The 17,234-nt window shown below is 39.2% G+C and overlaps 2 protein-coding genes and 1 long non-coding RNA gene across 4 annotated transcripts in view; 1 reads left to right on the top strand and 2 right to left on the bottom strand.

The window, feature by feature from the left end:
* LOC125806157 (uncharacterized) overlaps positions 1-17,234 on the bottom strand; it is a 437,736-nt gene that overhangs the window by 38,323 nt on the left and 382,179 nt on the right. The gene's annotated exons all lie outside the window — the stretch shown is intronic.
* Positions 1-17,234, top strand: part of bcar3 (BCAR3 adaptor protein, NSP family member) — a 476,193-nt gene that overhangs the window by 403,363 nt on the left and 55,596 nt on the right. The window contains exon 15 of one of the 2 annotated variants that reach the window (XR_007441435.1): positions 8,936-9,290. The exons of the other annotated variant lie outside the window; for it this stretch is intronic. The gene's annotated coding sequence lies outside the window, so the exon portion shown is untranslated. Of the gene's footprint in view, positions 1-8,935; positions 9,291-17,234 lie in introns of those variants that run through there. 2 annotated transcript variants of the gene reach the window in all.
* kazna (kazrin, periplakin interacting protein a) overlaps positions 10,437-17,234 on the bottom strand; it is a 64,776-nt gene continuing 57,978 nt past the window's right edge. The window contains exons 7-9 of the mRNA XM_049486074.1: positions 14,658-14,832; positions 13,204-13,400; positions 10,437-11,006 (exon numbers count right to left, since the gene is read on the bottom strand). Coding sequence (XP_049342031.1) covers positions 10,836-11,006; positions 13,204-13,400; positions 14,658-14,832 — 543 coding nt within the window. The 3' untranslated portion in view covers positions 10,437-10,835. The remainder of the gene's footprint in view (positions 11,007-13,203; positions 13,401-14,657; positions 14,833-17,234) is intronic.

Genomic DNA, 17,234 nt, shown 5'->3' with positions numbered 1-17,234 from the left:
GGCTAAAAAATGGAAGGGGTAGTTTGGGAGGGCCACTGGGTGATGTATGGGTTTAGAGGCGGGGCAGAAGGGAGAGCTCAAAGTTCACAGACATATTATCCTCGCCTATAGCACAGATGAACCTGAGAGGGCACTGCAGAGGCAGAAATTATGACAATACAAAGCATTTTTTAAAGATTAGAAAATATTTATAAAAAATTAAGCAGGACTGGTATGTTTCATTACTTATAAGGAACATATTCCTGTTATTAATGAAAAGAAATATGGCTCCACCCTCAGTTTAAATTGGAAAAAGGCTAAAAAATGGAAGGGGTAGTTTGGGAGGGCCACTGGGTGATGTATGGGTTTAGAGGCGGGGCAGAAGGGAGAGCTCAAAGTTCACAGACACATTATCTACGCCTATAACAAAGTTGAACCTGAGAGGGCGCTGCAGAGGCAGAAATTACCCCAATAAAAAGCATTTTTTAAAGGTTAGGAAAGGTTTATAAAACTTTAAAGCAGGACTGGTATGTTTTATTACTTCTTAAAGGAACACATTTCAGCTATTAGTGAAAAAATATCGTTTAGGGTTTAGTGGCTCTTTAATAAATTCAGAGATTTAAATGGCCACAATTGTACATTATTGAACTCTGTTTTATTTTTAGTTTTATATCATCTAAAGGTTCACTACAATTATTATTTTAACATTACAAAATTACAACCATCTCCTTATTAATAAGATTTAGTTTTGTCTGCATAATTCCAATTGGATTAAACATTAACTTATAACTTTGTTGTGAATGGGTGGAGTTATCACAGTAGGTGAATATATAAAAATGATGTGGCAGCATAGAAAAAACAGAATCCATTGAATCCATGGAATTTCTTTTTTTTAATGCTCTTACTAGTTGTTTTAGAAGCAACTTAATTACATAAAGCTTCCAGTAGATGGCAGCATGTATTAATCTATCTCCTGCTACTTACCCCCCCCCCCCCCATCAGCTCTTTCAGAAAGTTAACATCCTGTCCTGAGCTGCTCACACTCACAGTGACTTTTAGTTACCAGTGCATCTCAAAAAATTTAGAATATTATTGAAAAGTTACTTTATTTCAGTAATTCAGTTCAAAATGTGAAACTCATATAGTATATAGATGTATTACACACAGAGTGATCTATTTTAAGCGGTTATTTCTTTTATTGTCGATGATTATGGCTTACAGCCAATGAAAACCCAAAATTCAGTGTCTAATTCAGATAATTAGAATATTATATTATAAGACCAATTTTGGCAGTGTGGGCAGTGTGCCAAGTCCTGCTGGAAAATGAAATCCGCATCTCCATAAAAGTTGTCAGTAGCAGAGGGAAGCATGAAGTGCTGTAAGATTTTGTGGGAAAACAAAACTGCACTGACTTTAGACTTGATAATAAAACACAGTGGATCAACACCAGCAGATGACAGACATGTCTCTCCAAACCATCACTGATTGGTGGAAACTTCACACTAGACCTCGAGCAGTTTGGACTGTGTGTCTCTCCACTCTTCCTCCAGACTCTGATCCCTTAATTTACAAATGAAATGTAAAATTTACTGATGATCAGTGATGGTTTGGAGAGACATGTCTGTCATCTGCTGGTGTTGATCCACTGTGTTATATCAAGCCAGTGCAGTGTTTTCCCACAAAATCTTACAGAATTTCACATTTTGAACTACTGAAATAAAGTAACCTTTTAATGATATTCTATTTTTTGAGATGCACTAGTATGATTTCCTGAGTTCTCAGTTCCAATCACTAGATCATTATATTATTGATACGTTATACTCATGGACACGGACAGCCAAAAAAGGTCTCACACTCCAATATTACGTTGAAATGCTTTTAGCTTTGATAGCAGCACACATTCACTGTAGCATTGTTTCGATACGCTTCTGCAACGTCACAATATTTATAACTTTCCTGGGTTGCATTAATTTTTCACCAAGATCTTGCAGCAGCATTGATGATGGTAGAGTCTGACCAACCGCTGCACAAAGCAGCTCTTCTCCATCCAGCACATCCCAAAGATTCTCAATGAGGTTAAGATCTGGACTCTGTGGTGAACTCTCTCTCTCAATCCATGTGTGAAAATGATGATCTCATGCTCCCTGAACCCTGAACTCTTTCCCAATTCCAGCCCCATGAATCCTGGTATTATCATCTTGGAATATGGCCGTGTCATCAGGGAAAAATAAATCCATTGATGGAATAACCTGGTCTATATTCAGTATATTCAAGTAGTCAGCTGATCTCATTCTTTCAGCACATACTGTTGCTGAACCTAGACTTCAGCCCCCTCTCTTCCCTATCTACCCTGATGCTCCATACCTCTAAAACAGGGTAAATATGGACTTATCAACAGACCACATGACCTTCTTCCATTGCTTTATTAAGTCTGAAGCTGTTTTAGCCAGTTATACTCTCTGATTCATAAAGCTTCACAGCTGTTTAGTCCCATAAATCCCTTGAGTTCCCTTCACTATATTGTGTGCGAGTGGAAAAGCTCTTACTTTCACTATTAAACAACATATCCCTGAGTTCTAGTGTTGTTTCTCAACTGTTTGATTTAGTTCACCAAAGGTTTAAGTGATCATTGTTCACTATCATTTAAGATTTTTTTTTCGAACACATTCCTTCTTTGAAGACGATGCTCCCCTACTGTCCTTCCCCCCTTTTATTTATTTATTTTAGCATTTTCTCCTTAATTTACATGGCCAATTACCCAACGCACTCATGATGCCCCAACACCAGGAGAGTAAAGACTAGCACATGCCTCCTCCGATACATGTGAAGTCAGACTCCACCTCTTTTTGAACTGCTGCTGATGCAGCATTGACGAGCAGCATCACAGCGCTAACACTCGGAGGAAAGCGCAGCGCCTCGGTTCTGATACATCAGCTCACAGACGCAGCATTGTGCTGATCAACATCACCCAGGGCAAGCAAGGCCAGTTGTGCTCTTTTAGGGCTCCGGCAGCTGATGGCATGCTGCATAAAGAGGATTTGAACCAGTGATCTCCTGATCATAGTGGCAGCGCTTTAGACCGCTGGACCAGTCCTTCCCCTTTTTAATAATGTGTTGGACAGTTCTTAACTTGATTTTAGTATTTCAGAAACCTTCTTAGATGTTTTTCTGCTTGATTGATGCCAATAATTTGACCATTCTAAAACAGATGAACATCTTTTCCACAACCACATGGTTGTTTAAGAAATGAGAAGCTACTCCCTGCATCAGTTAGAGTTAAATAACAATCACCCATACAGTAATCATCCAATGGGAGGCTCTTTAAATCCAGTCTTAGATTTAGAACCAGCTCTGTTTACCAGCTTTTTACCATCCTAGGTTGGTGGATTCACACATACAGCAGATACATACTCACACTTCTACACAGCACTACTCTACTCACTGACAACAGACTGTTAGGTGTGTTGAGGAGGTCAGGGGTTACTGTTAGTTACACACAGAGACTGTGATAATGCACCTCCAGGTGAAAGGTCAGGTCAGAAAGGACACACACCAATCCACACACACATGCATAGTGCTCTCAGCCTCGTCCAGTTGTGGCAAAATACTTTATTATCTGATAGCGATGAAGATGGTTTCCATGCCATTCAGATGTCTATGGCTACATTCACACAGCAGCTAAAAGTGGACAACAAATGTAATGCATCGTCAGGTGTGTTACCCTTGTGGCAGTGTGAACAATCCACAATCCATATCCATATCTGTTACTTCTCTCTCAATGTGCTTTGCATTATATTTCTAAGTCCTATCTTTGTTTAAAAATCAGAAAAATATATGTAGGGTAAAAAAAGCAAAAACAAAAAAAAAAAACATTTGCAAGTGGAGAAATTACTTTTTATAGCAATGTAGCTCCTGTGATACTCGAGAAAGTGAAACCGAAACTTCATGCGAAGCGCATGATATTCAGTTTAGGAGCATTAACTGTGACTTATTGGAATCAGCGAATGCAATATTGAGGGCTCTATGAAATTTGTTTAATTTCTCCCAAATTAAATGTTTCCCCTCATTTTATGCTTTTTTACTGTATGTGTTTTTTGCATTACTTATACAGCTCTGGAAAAAAATAAGAGACCACTTAAAAATGATGAGTTTCTTTAACCAAACTGAAAACCCCTGAAATATAAATCAAGAGGAAGATGGATGATCACAAGCCATCAAACCAAACTGAACTGTTTGCAAATCAATTTTTGGTGGAATAACCCTGGTTTTTAATCACAGTTTTCATGCATATTGGCATCATGTTCTCCTCCACCAGTCTTACACACTGCTTTTGGATAACTTTATGCTTATGCTATGTTTTGTTATTTCAGCAATTTCTCAGTTTATGCATATTAATGCTCTAAATGACAATATTTTTATTTGGAATGTTGTCTGTAGTTTATAGAATAAAACAAAAATGTTCATTTTATTCAAACATAAACGTATAAATAGCAAAATCAGAGAAACTGATTCAGAAACTGAAGTGCTCTCCTAATTTTTTCCAGAGCTGTTTTTGGAGATTTTTTTTTTTTTTACACTTACAATTAAAAAACTACTTAGAGATCCAAAATGCCTTAAACTGCCCTGGTTAAGAAGAAAACCTGTTCAGACTAATGTTGAACATAGATCATACCAAAAAATCTAAAAAGACAGTGTGAACAGCCTAAAATAAACATCAGATTTGGCTGGAAAATCTAATTTTTGTCACTTTACCTGCTGTGTGAACGCAGCCTGAATTGCAGCTGATCCCAGACCAGAGTTATAGAGCATGTAGAGGTTCTTCACTAGTTAAACTACCTGATTATTTAACTGAGCATTAATTCAGTGCTGTTTTCACATTTTTTAACATTAGCTTGAATTTTAAAAGAAATAATAAAAAAAAGCAAAAATACAATAAAGAAGCTGAGGTCAGAGGATCAGAGATTTGGGATATTTGTTAACACTCTCACGCACTCTCTCGCATACTCTCTCGCACACACTCACTCACACACTCACTCACACACTCTCTCTCTCACTCTCTCTCTCACTCTCTCTCTCACTCTCTCTCTCACTCTCTCTCTCGCACTCTCTCTCGCACTCTCTCTCTTGCACTCTCGCATACTCTCTCGCACACACTCACTCACACACTCTCTCTCGCACTCTCTCTCTCGCACTCTCGCACGCACTCACTCACACACTCACTCTCGCACACACTCTCGCGCACTCTCGCGCACTCTCTCGCACACACTCACTCACTCACACACTCACTCACACACTCACTCACACACTCTCTCTCGCACTCTCTCTCGCACTCTCTCTCTCGCACTCTCTCTCTCGCACTCTCGCACGCACTCACTCACACACTCACTCACACTCACTCTCGCACTCACTCTCGCACGCACTCTCACTCACACACTCACTCACGCACTCACTCTCGCACGCACTCTCGCACTCACTCTCGCACGCACTCTTGCACGCACTCACACTCACTCTCACACTCACACTCACACAAACCTTCTTCTGCAGCTGTTTCCATGACACTCCTCTGGATGCTGGAGGAGGAGAATAATACAGGCTCTCTGTAGCTGTGTAGAGTGTTTTTTTTTCAGTTTTCAGAGTTATTTGTGCTGTCAGAATAACGGTCTGGTCCTGGATCAGCAGTATAAAGTGAAAGCTCTTGTTTAGTGTGTGTATTTCAGATGCAGTGTAGAGCGTTCCTGTAGAACTGGCAGCAAGACTGTGGAGAAACCTCTCACGGACTGCTGTTACTATAGCAATACTGACTTCTTTAAAACACCACATGAAAAGGCGCTGAAAGGATACGAGTGGGTGATATTAACCCTGTAAACTCTAGTAAACCACCTGTAAGCGATTCCATACTTCACTGCCTTACAATCTATCTATCATAGCTTTACCATATCTGAGAGATAACCCACAACTGAAGGAAATTTTTATTTTAAGATTTTGCAACAACCAGACTGAAGAGGAGAGAGCTGGAGATTAAAATTGACAGTGAGTGTAGAAAGAAAAGTAGTGGTGTTAATGTTATGGCATAATTTTCTGCATAATTGAATTATTGCGTTCTAATCATTTAATCACTATATTATGGTTAGAGTGTTTTAATCTCCAGACTGATTTTTTCTTAACAACTGTGATTTATTCAACAATCAAGGGATGCAATGAATAGAAATCTGTATAATTTTCCCAAACTCTCACATTTTTCTTTTAGTATATGAGTTATATGTTTTTATTGTACACACTTTCATCATTTAAAAACTGCTTTTTATATTTACTCAGGTTATCTTGGTCTGATATTAAAATTAGTTTATTTTACGAAAAAAAAAAAAAATCAAAACTTGAAAAAAAAAATCTGGAAGGGGAGAATGCTTTTTAGAAGTTTAGACGCATTAACTGTGGTTTATTGGAATTAGGGAATGCAACAATAAACAAATAAATAAACAAAATATGTTTTTTTTCACAAATTAAAATTTTCTCTTAGTATGAGTTTTCATTCTACTCACTTTCACCATAAAAAAACTGCTTTTCATATTTACTCATCTTTTACTTATCTTTGTCTGATATTAAAATTTGTTTGTTTTATGATATATGAAAATTTGAATTTCAGACACAATAACTGTGATTTATTGGAATTAGGGGACGCAATAATGAGGGCCTGTCGAAATATGTTTATTTTTTCCCCCAAATTCCATTTTTCTCTTAGTATATGGATTGTATGTTTTCATTTTACACACTTTCAACATTTTAAAAACTGCTTTTTTATTTACTCATCTTTTATTAATTTTTGTCTGATATTAAAATTAGTTTGTTTTATAATTTATGAAAGTTTAGATGCATTAACTGTGGTTTATTTGAATCAGGGGATGGAACAATGATGCCCTGTTGAAATATGTTTTTTTTCCCCCAAATTATATTTTCCCCCTTATTTTATGCTTTTTCATATTATGCATTTTCTGTGTACATTTTCTTTTGGTACTTTAGTACTTTTTTTTTTTTTTACCTATTGCCAAACTACGAAGCCCCTAATGGTCCATTATGTAAAAAAAAGAAAAAGAAACAAGATCCTAAGGTGTCGGAACGAGATACAAGCCATCGAAGCCATCAAACCAAGCTGAACTGCTTGAATTTTTTCACCAGGAGTGAGTAGCATAAAGTTATCCAAAAGCAGTGTGTAAGACTGGTGGAGGAGAACATGATGCCAAGATGCATGAAACAAAATGTGATTAAAACCACCAGGGTTATTCCACCAAATATTGATTTCTGAACTTTTAAACTTCATGAATATGAACTTGTTTTCTTTGCATTATTGTATTATTATATATATTATATTGAGGTCTGAAAGTTCATTTTACTCAAACATAGACCTATAAATAGCAAAACCAAAGAAACTGATTCAGAAACTGAAGTATATATATACTTCATATACTATATATACTTATACAGGTGTTGCCTGAGGGGTCAATTTACATAGTGCTGTTCCATGACTTTTTGGCATGTTGGTGTAATTGCTACTGTTTTATGTAATATTTCTCATATTAACCCACTCTAAATTAAAAGACTAAGGATAATAATGCCTCTAGAGTTGTACAGAGCTGTGTGTGTGTGTGTGTGTGTGTGTGTGTGTGTGTGATATTGACGTGCTTGCTTTAAATCTTTTATGCCTGTCTGGTTTCTTGTTGCTGCCATTTCTCAGCCAGTAGAGCTTTAACAACAGGGTCAGACTCGGTCAGTGACCCACACAGCACAACAGACACGGCCCAATCCCATTTCACCCCTCACCCCTACACCACTTACCCCCCCCCCCCTCTGTGTGTGATTTGTGCGTTCACGCCGTGCACTATTTAAGTTTAATGTGGTTTCAATGCATTATGGTCATTTTCTTTAATGCAAGCATGAAAAATCAATAATAATACTTAGATAGCTAGACATCTAATTGTCCTGTTCCACCTTAAATGCTGCAGCAGTTACATTCTGGCACCTGGTGCTGCTGCATCATTTAAGGTGGAATTGGAGAATTTGAACAAGAAACTAGCTAAGGTAAAACATGTAGATGATTTTTATTTGTTATCTATATGTGCACTACTCTTATTGTCTTATTAAAAAAATACAAATGTAAATATTGATCATTTTAGCATAATTTTTTTAAGTTTCTTTTCATTTTTAAGTTTCCCTTTCTTTTCATTTGTTTCCCTTTACACATTTTCTTTGCTTAAATTCAAATGCATATCATAAAAAAATGTACTTTTCCTGCAATGTGTTTTTTTTAATGTCTTTTTCATATTCATTTACTCACTATGTTTGATGTATTGTGCATAAATAAATATAAAAAAAATAATAATACAAAAAAGAGGATTTAGGGAAAGATGCAGCAACCTTTCTTCTCCCATTTAAGACAAGATAAGATGCCCCAAATGTATCTTAAAGGAGAACTCCAGTGTAAAATGTTAAAATGACTTTTGTTGTAGTAAAACATGATAAAAAGTTCTTATCTTTGATGAATAGCACACCTCCGTTCTCCCACAGCGTTCAGAGATCCAGAAATTTTAACAGTTTATCCATACACCCTTCAGACTGGGTGACACCCGGCATAATGTACCCTGATAAATGACTTTTTCCACCGTTATCCAGCTCAAATTAGCTCCACACCTCCTTGCTAAAATCCGGAGAGCCCTGACATTTAAAACGAGGCATTAATAACTTAAAAAGTTCACAAGAAGCTTATTAAAAACCACTGTTTACATCCTACATTTCTGTAGCGCTGTCATTACTGAACTGAAAATAACAGGCATACAGGGGTTAGACAATGAAACTGAAACACCTGTCATTTTAGTGAGGGAGGTTTCATGGCTAAATTGGAGCAGCCTGGTGTCCAATCTTCATTAATTGCACATTATTGCACCAGTAAGAGCAGAGTGTGAAGGTTCAATTAGCAGGGTAAGAGCACAGTTCTGCTCTAAATATTGCAATGCACACAACATTATGGGTGACATACCAGAGTTCAAAAGAGGACAAATTGTTGGTGCACGTCTTGCTGGAGCATCTGTGACCAAGACAGCAAGTCTTTGTGATGTATCAAGAGCCACGGTATCCAGGGTAATGTCAGCATACCACCAAGAAAAACCAACCACATCCAACAGGATTAACTGTGGACGCTGTAAGAGGAAGCTGTCTGAAAGGGATGTTCGGGTGCTAACCCGGATTGTATCCAAAAAAACATAAAACCGCGGCTGATCAAATCACGCAGAATTCAATGTGCACCTCAACTCTCCTGTTTCCACCAGAACTGTCCGTCCCCACAATAAATTATTGTGTTATACAACCAGGTGTTTCAGTTTTATTGTCCAACCCCTGTATATACATATACATAGATTCCATATAGTCTGCGTCCTGGTGCTGGCTGCTATGCTATGTGGAATCTATGTATATATATGTTTTTGTCATTATCAGTACAATGATGGCGGCGCTCGGAGCTGAATTATAGGATATAAACAGTGGTGTTTAATAAGCTTCTTGTGCACTTATTAAGTTATTAATGCCTCGATTTAAATATCAGGGCTCTCCGGATTCTAGTAAGGGAAGTGGAGCTACTTTGAGCTGGATAACGGTGGAAAAAGCGATTTATCAGGGCAAATTATGCCCCAAGTCACGTAGTCTAAAGGGTGTTTGAACAAACTGTTAAAATTTCTGGATCTCAGAACACTACTAAGTACTTTTTATTAGGGGTGGGCGATATGGCTCTAAAATAATATCACGATATTTCAGGGTATTTTTGCGATAACGATATACTTGGCGATTTAGGAAAACTAAAATAATTAATTAATTTCATGAATATAGTATAATAGTATAACAGAATAATCATAATGTGGCAAAATAAATAATATAGCATAGAATAATATAATGCAGCAAAAAATATTGCAGAATATTTAGTGCATGCATATAAACTGCAAACTAAAACTATTCTACAATAAATACACCTAAAGCTTCACAGTAAATAATAGACTACTTTTAAGTCAGAACAGCCCTATTATCACGATATGGATTTTTAATACCATGATATTTCTGTGTCACGATATATTGTATACGATATAATATTGCCCACCCCTACTTTTTATCATATTTTACTACAACAAAAGTCAATTTTAACATTTTACACCGGAGTTCTCCTTCTTTAAGTCCAGTAAGGATCACCTACATAGTAAACACTAGTAGACTACTTTAGTCATAATGAAGTACTTTTTTATTTATTATTTTTTTATTTTTTTATTCATTTGTTTTCGACGACATTTCATACTTTTAAAGGTTTGTTCTGTTTCTTTTTTTATTCTCCCTTGTAACTCTTGAACTCTTGTAGTTTCTCGCTCGAAAAACAAGGGTTGAGCATACAAATGAGAAATGAGAAATGGGAACTGAGAAATGGGAACGGGCCATTTGGGTTAAAATTAAATTAATTAAAAATTAGGCATTTAGAACAACAGACATTTACAAGCACAGAGTTTAGCACGATGGGTGAGTTATTTACAGGTCCAGCAGTCCTTCAAGTTTCCACAGCGAGATCAGTCAGTGTCAGTGTGAAGCGGGATGAGGAGGTTAGGAGATGAGCGGCGGGTTCACGACTCGAGAGTCCAAATCCACAGCCGTTAGCTTGTGCTCTTGTAGTCAGCAGCAACAAAACGAGCAAAACACACACTCAACTCCTCTGAGACTCAACCCGACACCCACTCTCTCTCTCATTCTCTCGTTCTTTCACTTTCTCACTCATTCGCTCGCCCATACACACTCGCATACACACACTCTCGGGTCAGAGAGGCTCCCTGGCTGCATCACCAGTCAGCATCCTCCTCTATGTAGTAGTCGGGAGTGTTGGTACCGTCGAACAGGCCGGGGTCCAGAGACTTCCTCTGCTTCCCTCGGGCGAAGACACGCGACAGCGAGCCCAGACCCATCTTCTCCTTCTTCTTCCTCCTCTTCTGGTCCTCCAGGTCCTCTAAAGACTGCAGTGACAGAAAGCGGCAGATCAGAGAAGAGCCGGCTGAGCTTTTAAGCTTTTAATCTGCAGCTTATTTTTCTGTTATTAAACCTCTAAAACGGGGAATTCCACACATTTACCTAAACCTACCTAAATTTACCTAAACTTCTGCATGATTACAGGGTTCTACTGTAAACGGTCCTTCAGAGAGGCTTCAGAAAGTACACAGTACACTCAACATTACTCAGAAAGACATATTGGAACATATCTATCGGTCCATTCATCATGAAATATATATATACAGCTCTGGAAAAAAATAAGAGAGCATTTAAAAATTGAGTTTCTTTGATTTTACCAAATTAAAAATCTCTGGAATATAATCAAGAGGAAGATGGATGATCACAAGCCATCAAACCAACAATGCTGAACCGCTTGAATGTTTGCACCAGGAGTAAAGCAGCATAAAGTTATCCAAAAGCAGTGTGTAAGACTGGTGGAGGAGAACATGATGCCAAGATGCATTAACACTGTGATTAAAAACCAACCAGGTTTATTCCACCAAATATTGATTTCTGAACTCTTAAAACTTTATGAATATGAACTTGTTTTTTGCATTATTTTTGCATCTTTTTGATATTTCAGCCATTTCTCATTTTCTGTAAATTAATGCTCTAAATGACAATATTTTTATTTGGAATTTGGGAGAAATTTTATAGAATAAAACAACAATGTTCATTTTACTCAAACATAAACCTATAAATAGCAAAATCAGAGAAACTGATCCAGAAACTGAAGAATGATTAAAATGAACTGCAATATTAATATTATGCTAAAAAGTTGACATGGAGACACAAAGTTGTTACTTTCTTTTGAATCTGATGCAAAAAAACTGAAACTAGTATGGTGTCCCATGACTTTTGCCATGTTCCATAAAAGCTAATAAAAAGCTAAGCTGTGGGATATGTAGGTGGGGTCTGTGATTTATGCTTCCAGAGTCGTTTATACACTTTTTTACTATTGTCAGTCCTGTCACTGTCTGTCTGCCTGCCATGGATTCTAAAGCACATGGTAAAGACTTCACTTCCCAGGATGCACCAGCACTCAACATTCCAGACATGCCTGATCACGCCACTCTTCAGCGTTCCAGCTCACCATGCTTCTGAGATTGCTCACACCTGTGTTTCCCAGTATCAATAGCCCCTGCTTTCTTTCCCAAGTTGCGCTGTATTTTATCTATTCCTATAGCTCTTTTGCTTCTCCGACCACCCTTCTTGCCTGTAGCCCTGTAATTTCTGTTTGTTTTTTTGTTGCCGACCCTTTTTGTATTTCAGACTACCCCTTTTTGCTTTGCCTTATTGCTGTAGGTTGGATCTCCTGTGTATGACCTCATTGCCTGCTCACACGAGTATGTTGTTTGCTTATACGGACCTTTGGTTATTGGCCCTGCCTGTCCCTGACTATTCTTATAAGCCTGATACCTTATTTAATAAATTATGTGTGTGGTAGCCACCTTTGTCTGTCTTGTGTTTGGCCACTGTGACAACTATATATCATTTTATCAAAAGGAAAAAATCCAACATTAGAAAAGAACACTCAAATATTGCAAAATACTGTATATGCTAGACCGAGGTGGAAAACATGAAAAATAGCAGTGATGGAATTTTTTTTCTTTTTTGAACAAACAGTAGTATTTAAAGTCACATTTTGAGTTCAGGTCTCCAAACCCATTCAAATCTGTCAAACGACCATAATTTAGCAATTAAGGCAGATCGAAGAACTGAGGATTGAACCCACATAGAAATAAAAGGTTAAAATACATTGTGTCGGTTCTGGATAACAGTTTTTATGGTTCTACAATTAATCTTTCAATGGAAACAGAACCATAACTGTAGGTCGATTTTTACCCCAAGATAAAAGACAGCTTGGGAATACCCACACCTGTATAAGTTGTGAGGTGTTACTTTGTGTCTGAGGCTGAAAACTGGTCAACATGCTCATGGCAAGGTGATGTGATGTTCTAAAGTTTATTAATGATCGTGACCAGCAGCATTAGGCTAAAATTAAGACGGAACACACATCCCCATAGGTCAGTGCAGCACTCTTTAGCTTATATAGTACTTGGCAAAAGTCATGGGACACAACACTAGTCTGATGTCGCACGACAGTTGGCATGTAAATGTGTTATGTGGTGTTGTAATGTGTATGTGTGTGTGTTTTCTCACGTTGCAGAGCGAGTGTGTTCTGTGTCGAGGCGAGTTAAGCTCAGATGGTGTGGAAGATCGCTCCCCCTCCAGCGCCGAGGCGTCCGACAGGAGTGACGGCTGCCGTGAGTGACAGGGGCTGAGCCGCAGACTGCCCGAGGAGTGCGCCACACACACTCCATCAATGTCACACACACAGGGGGGCGCCGCCTTTAAAACTGAAGCACAGACACACACACACACACACAGTCAAGCTCAGTATATAAACAGAGACTCCCAGCTGTGATTATTTACAAGTAATATTTACTAGACTGTATTCAGTGACCAGCAGTACTGAGGTGTTCACACTCCTCCAGCTCACACCTGCCATACTGCCAATAGGTTCATGTGTATCTGCTCCAGAGAGTCCTATTCTAATGGCAGTACTTCTCTACAGGCACGGCACAAGCTGTGTAATGTGTGTGCAGGTGCACATATTTGTCAGCAATGGGTGCAACTTAAAGTAGCTGAATGTGGTCATTAGAAGGGGTGTTTACTAATATTTGGATATATAAAGGTATGTATGTGTATTGTGTGTGTTGGGGTGTGTGTGTACCCTGTCGGTCGAATGTGTGGTACAGGCTGTGTGTTGGTGTGTGTGTGTGTGTTGGGGTGTGTGTGTGTGTGTGTGTGTGTGTGTGTGTAACCTGTCTGTCGAATGTGTGGTACAGGCTGTGTTTGGGGGGGGGGGGGGGGGGGTGTGTTGGGGTGTGTGTGTGTGTGTGTGTGTGTGTGTGTTGGGGTGTGTGTGTGTGTGTGTACCCTGTCGGTCGAATGTGTGGTACAGGCTGTGTGTTGGGGTGTGTGTGTGTGTGTGTGTGTGTGTGTGTTGGGGTGTGTGTGTGTGTGTGTACCCTGTCGGTCGAATGTGTGGTACAGGCTGTGTGTTGGGGTGTGTGTGTGTTGGGGTGTGTGGGTGTGTGTTGGGGTGTGTGTGTGTGTGTGTGTACCCTGTCGGTCGAATGTGTGGTACAGGCTGTGTGTTGGGGTGTGTGTGTGTGTGTGTGTGTTGGGGTGTGTGTGTGTGTGTGTGTGTTGGGGTGTGTGTGTGTGTGTGTGTGTTGGGGTGTGTGTGTGTGTGTGTGTGTACCCTGTCGGTCGAATGTGTGGTACAGGCTGTGTGTTGGGGTGTGTGTGTGTTGGGGTGTGTGGGTGTGTGTGTGTGTGTGTGTTGGTGTGTGTGTGTGTGTGTGTGTGTACCCTGTCGGTCGAATGTGTGGTACAGGCTGTGTGTTGGGTTGTGTGTGTGTTGGGGTATGTGGGTGTGTGTGTGTGTTGGGGTGTGTGTGTGTTGGGGTGTGTGGGTGTGTGTGTGTTGGTGTGTGTGTGTGTGTGTGTGTGTGTACCCTGTCGGTCGAATGTGTGGTACAGGCTGTGTGTTGGGTTGTGTGTGTGTTGGGGTATGTGTGTGTGTTGGGGTGTGTGTGTGTGTGTACCCTGTCGGTCGAATGTGTGGTACAGGCTGTGTTGACTCTGCCGTATGGCTGCTGTTAGAGGCAGCTCTGCATGCATCACCCACTCCTGGTTGCCATTGACGACGGCCTCTGTGGGCATGGCCAAAGAGTGACGCTTAGGAACGTCCTTAGTGAGCGTAGCCAAAGACTGCTTAGCCTGCAACACACACACAAAAACAAACAGCCATTTTAGCAGGTGTGTGTGTGTGTGAGAGAGAGTAGTAAGTACAAAAGCACAGCTTTTGACCCCATAAATGAGCATATGAGTATGTATTTGTCCTATAGTGCTTTATACATCCTTACTCCCTATAATCACCATACTACACTCTACTACCTTATACTAAAATTCCATACCCTATACTGCCCTGTATTAACTCATAATCCCAGTACTACCATTTATTTCCTTAATTGCCTTACACTCCTTTACTACTATATACTTTATATACTGTCATATAGTGCTGGACGATATGGCCAAAATTCATATCACGATATATTCCTTAATTTCGGTCGATACGATATAATTTCGATATCGATATAAATACTTAGAAGGCCACAGAAAACTGCGAAGAATCCCTGCAATGGAAATATGTACCTACTACTGTCTGAAAATTTTATTTAAGTCTTTGAAACCTCCTTTCACAAAAACATTATAATACTTAAGAAATAAAAAATAGTCAAGATAAATCAATGCTCAATTTTATTTGCATATAGCAAAATAAAAACATGACATCCCTGTCAAACATAAGCCTATATAACTATTACCAATACAAATAACTTTAAATTAGGACAGAAGCAGAGCTTCTTATTCTTTTGTAAACAAATTTAACAGATCAAAACAAAAGTGTTTCAACTAGGATAAAGAACACAAGAAGCCTTTATACACATAAAAGCAACAAGATTTTCCCGTCAAATAAACAAACCTATAGGCTTTATCAACTATAAATAACTTAGTTACAATATAAGCTACAAAAGTGCTTCAGCCAAAATACAACTCTTTATAAACATAAAAGGAACATGATATCCCCGTCAAATAAACAAACCTAAAGGATTCGTAAACTTTAAATAACTTACAACATAAGCTATAAAAGTGATTCAGCCAGTATAAGGAAAATATTGTATGTAGTGGAACTGATTGAGGTGGTGGAACAGATTAGATGTTTTAATGTTACCGCTGCTAACCTGCTCCACTCTCCGGCACAATTTGCAGCAAACTGAAGTTTAGCAGACCTTCGAGAGTTGAACCAAATCCTCACCACTGAATTAGACCTCCCTCCTTCAATTGATCACTTGTAGAAGCGGCAGGGGCATTCATTTTGCATCAAAAATGTCCCGTGCTGGGAGCCAAGAGGACCCGCGACTGACCGCTGACCGAGCGGACCCGTGGGTGGACCGAGCGGACCCGTGGGCGGACCGAGCGGACCCGAGGCTAGGCTAGGCTCGGCTTGGTTCCGCTCCGTTCCACTCCAGCGCGGAGCATTTCAGATGCGAACCGAGCCTACCTTAGCCTTGGATCCGCTCGTCCCGGCTCCGTTTGGCTCCAGCGCGAGGCATTTTAGATGCGTAGCGGACCCGAGCCTAGCCTAGCCTAGCCTAGCCTATCCTATCTGGCTACGTGCCTATGTGATTACATCATCACGCACAGAGATAGTCCAGCTACGGAGGCTGATTGTGTTCAGCTGTGCGGCGAGCTGACGCCAGTAAAACGCCTGTCCGTGACAGATTCTGTAAATAATACATATCGATATACCACAAAAATGATATCACCGTTATTGAAACATTTCTTATCGCGATAAATACCGATATCGAATTATTGTCCAGGCCTACTGTCATATACTCCCTATACAATCTTATACTCCCATATACTATCTTATCCTGACCTATACTACATATATTGCCCCATAATCCCCAAACTACCCTATACTCTAAATACAAGCATAGTATACTGCTCTGTACTACTACCTTGATATTCTACTTCCTAAATCCTTATACTACCCTATATATTATCATATACTCCCAATACGTCCCTATAATACACTATATTGCCCTGTGCTCCCTATACTACCCTTTATTATCCTATACTCCCAGTACTTGCCTATAATACACTTTATTGCCCTGTACCCCCCTATACTACCCTATATTGCCCTATATATTATCCTATACTCCCAGTACTTACCTATAATACACTTTATTGCCCTATACCCCCCTATACTACCCTATATTGCCCTATATATTATCCTATACTCACATTACTTACCTGTAATACACTTTATTGCCCTATGCTCCCTATACTACCCTATATATTATTCTATACTCCCAATATTTAACTATAATTCACTAGATTGCCCTATACCCCCTATACTACCCTATACTCCATATACTAACTATACAATCCTATATTGCCCTATACATTAACCTATATCAAATACTTACCTATAAAGCACTATATAGCACTATGCTCCTCATACTACCCTATACTGCTCCATATATTATCCTAAAATCCCAATACTTACCTATAATGCACTCTATTGCCCTTTACCCCTATACTACCCTATTTTGCCC

The sequence above is a fragment of the Astyanax mexicanus genome, chromosome 12, assembly GCF_023375975.1.
Source record: "Astyanax mexicanus isolate ESR-SI-001 chromosome 12, AstMex3_surface, whole genome shotgun sequence".
Taxonomy (NCBI): domain Eukaryota; kingdom Metazoa; phylum Chordata; class Actinopteri; order Characiformes; family Acestrorhamphidae; genus Astyanax; species Astyanax mexicanus.
This window is presented reverse-complemented; position numbering and strand designations above follow the sequence as displayed.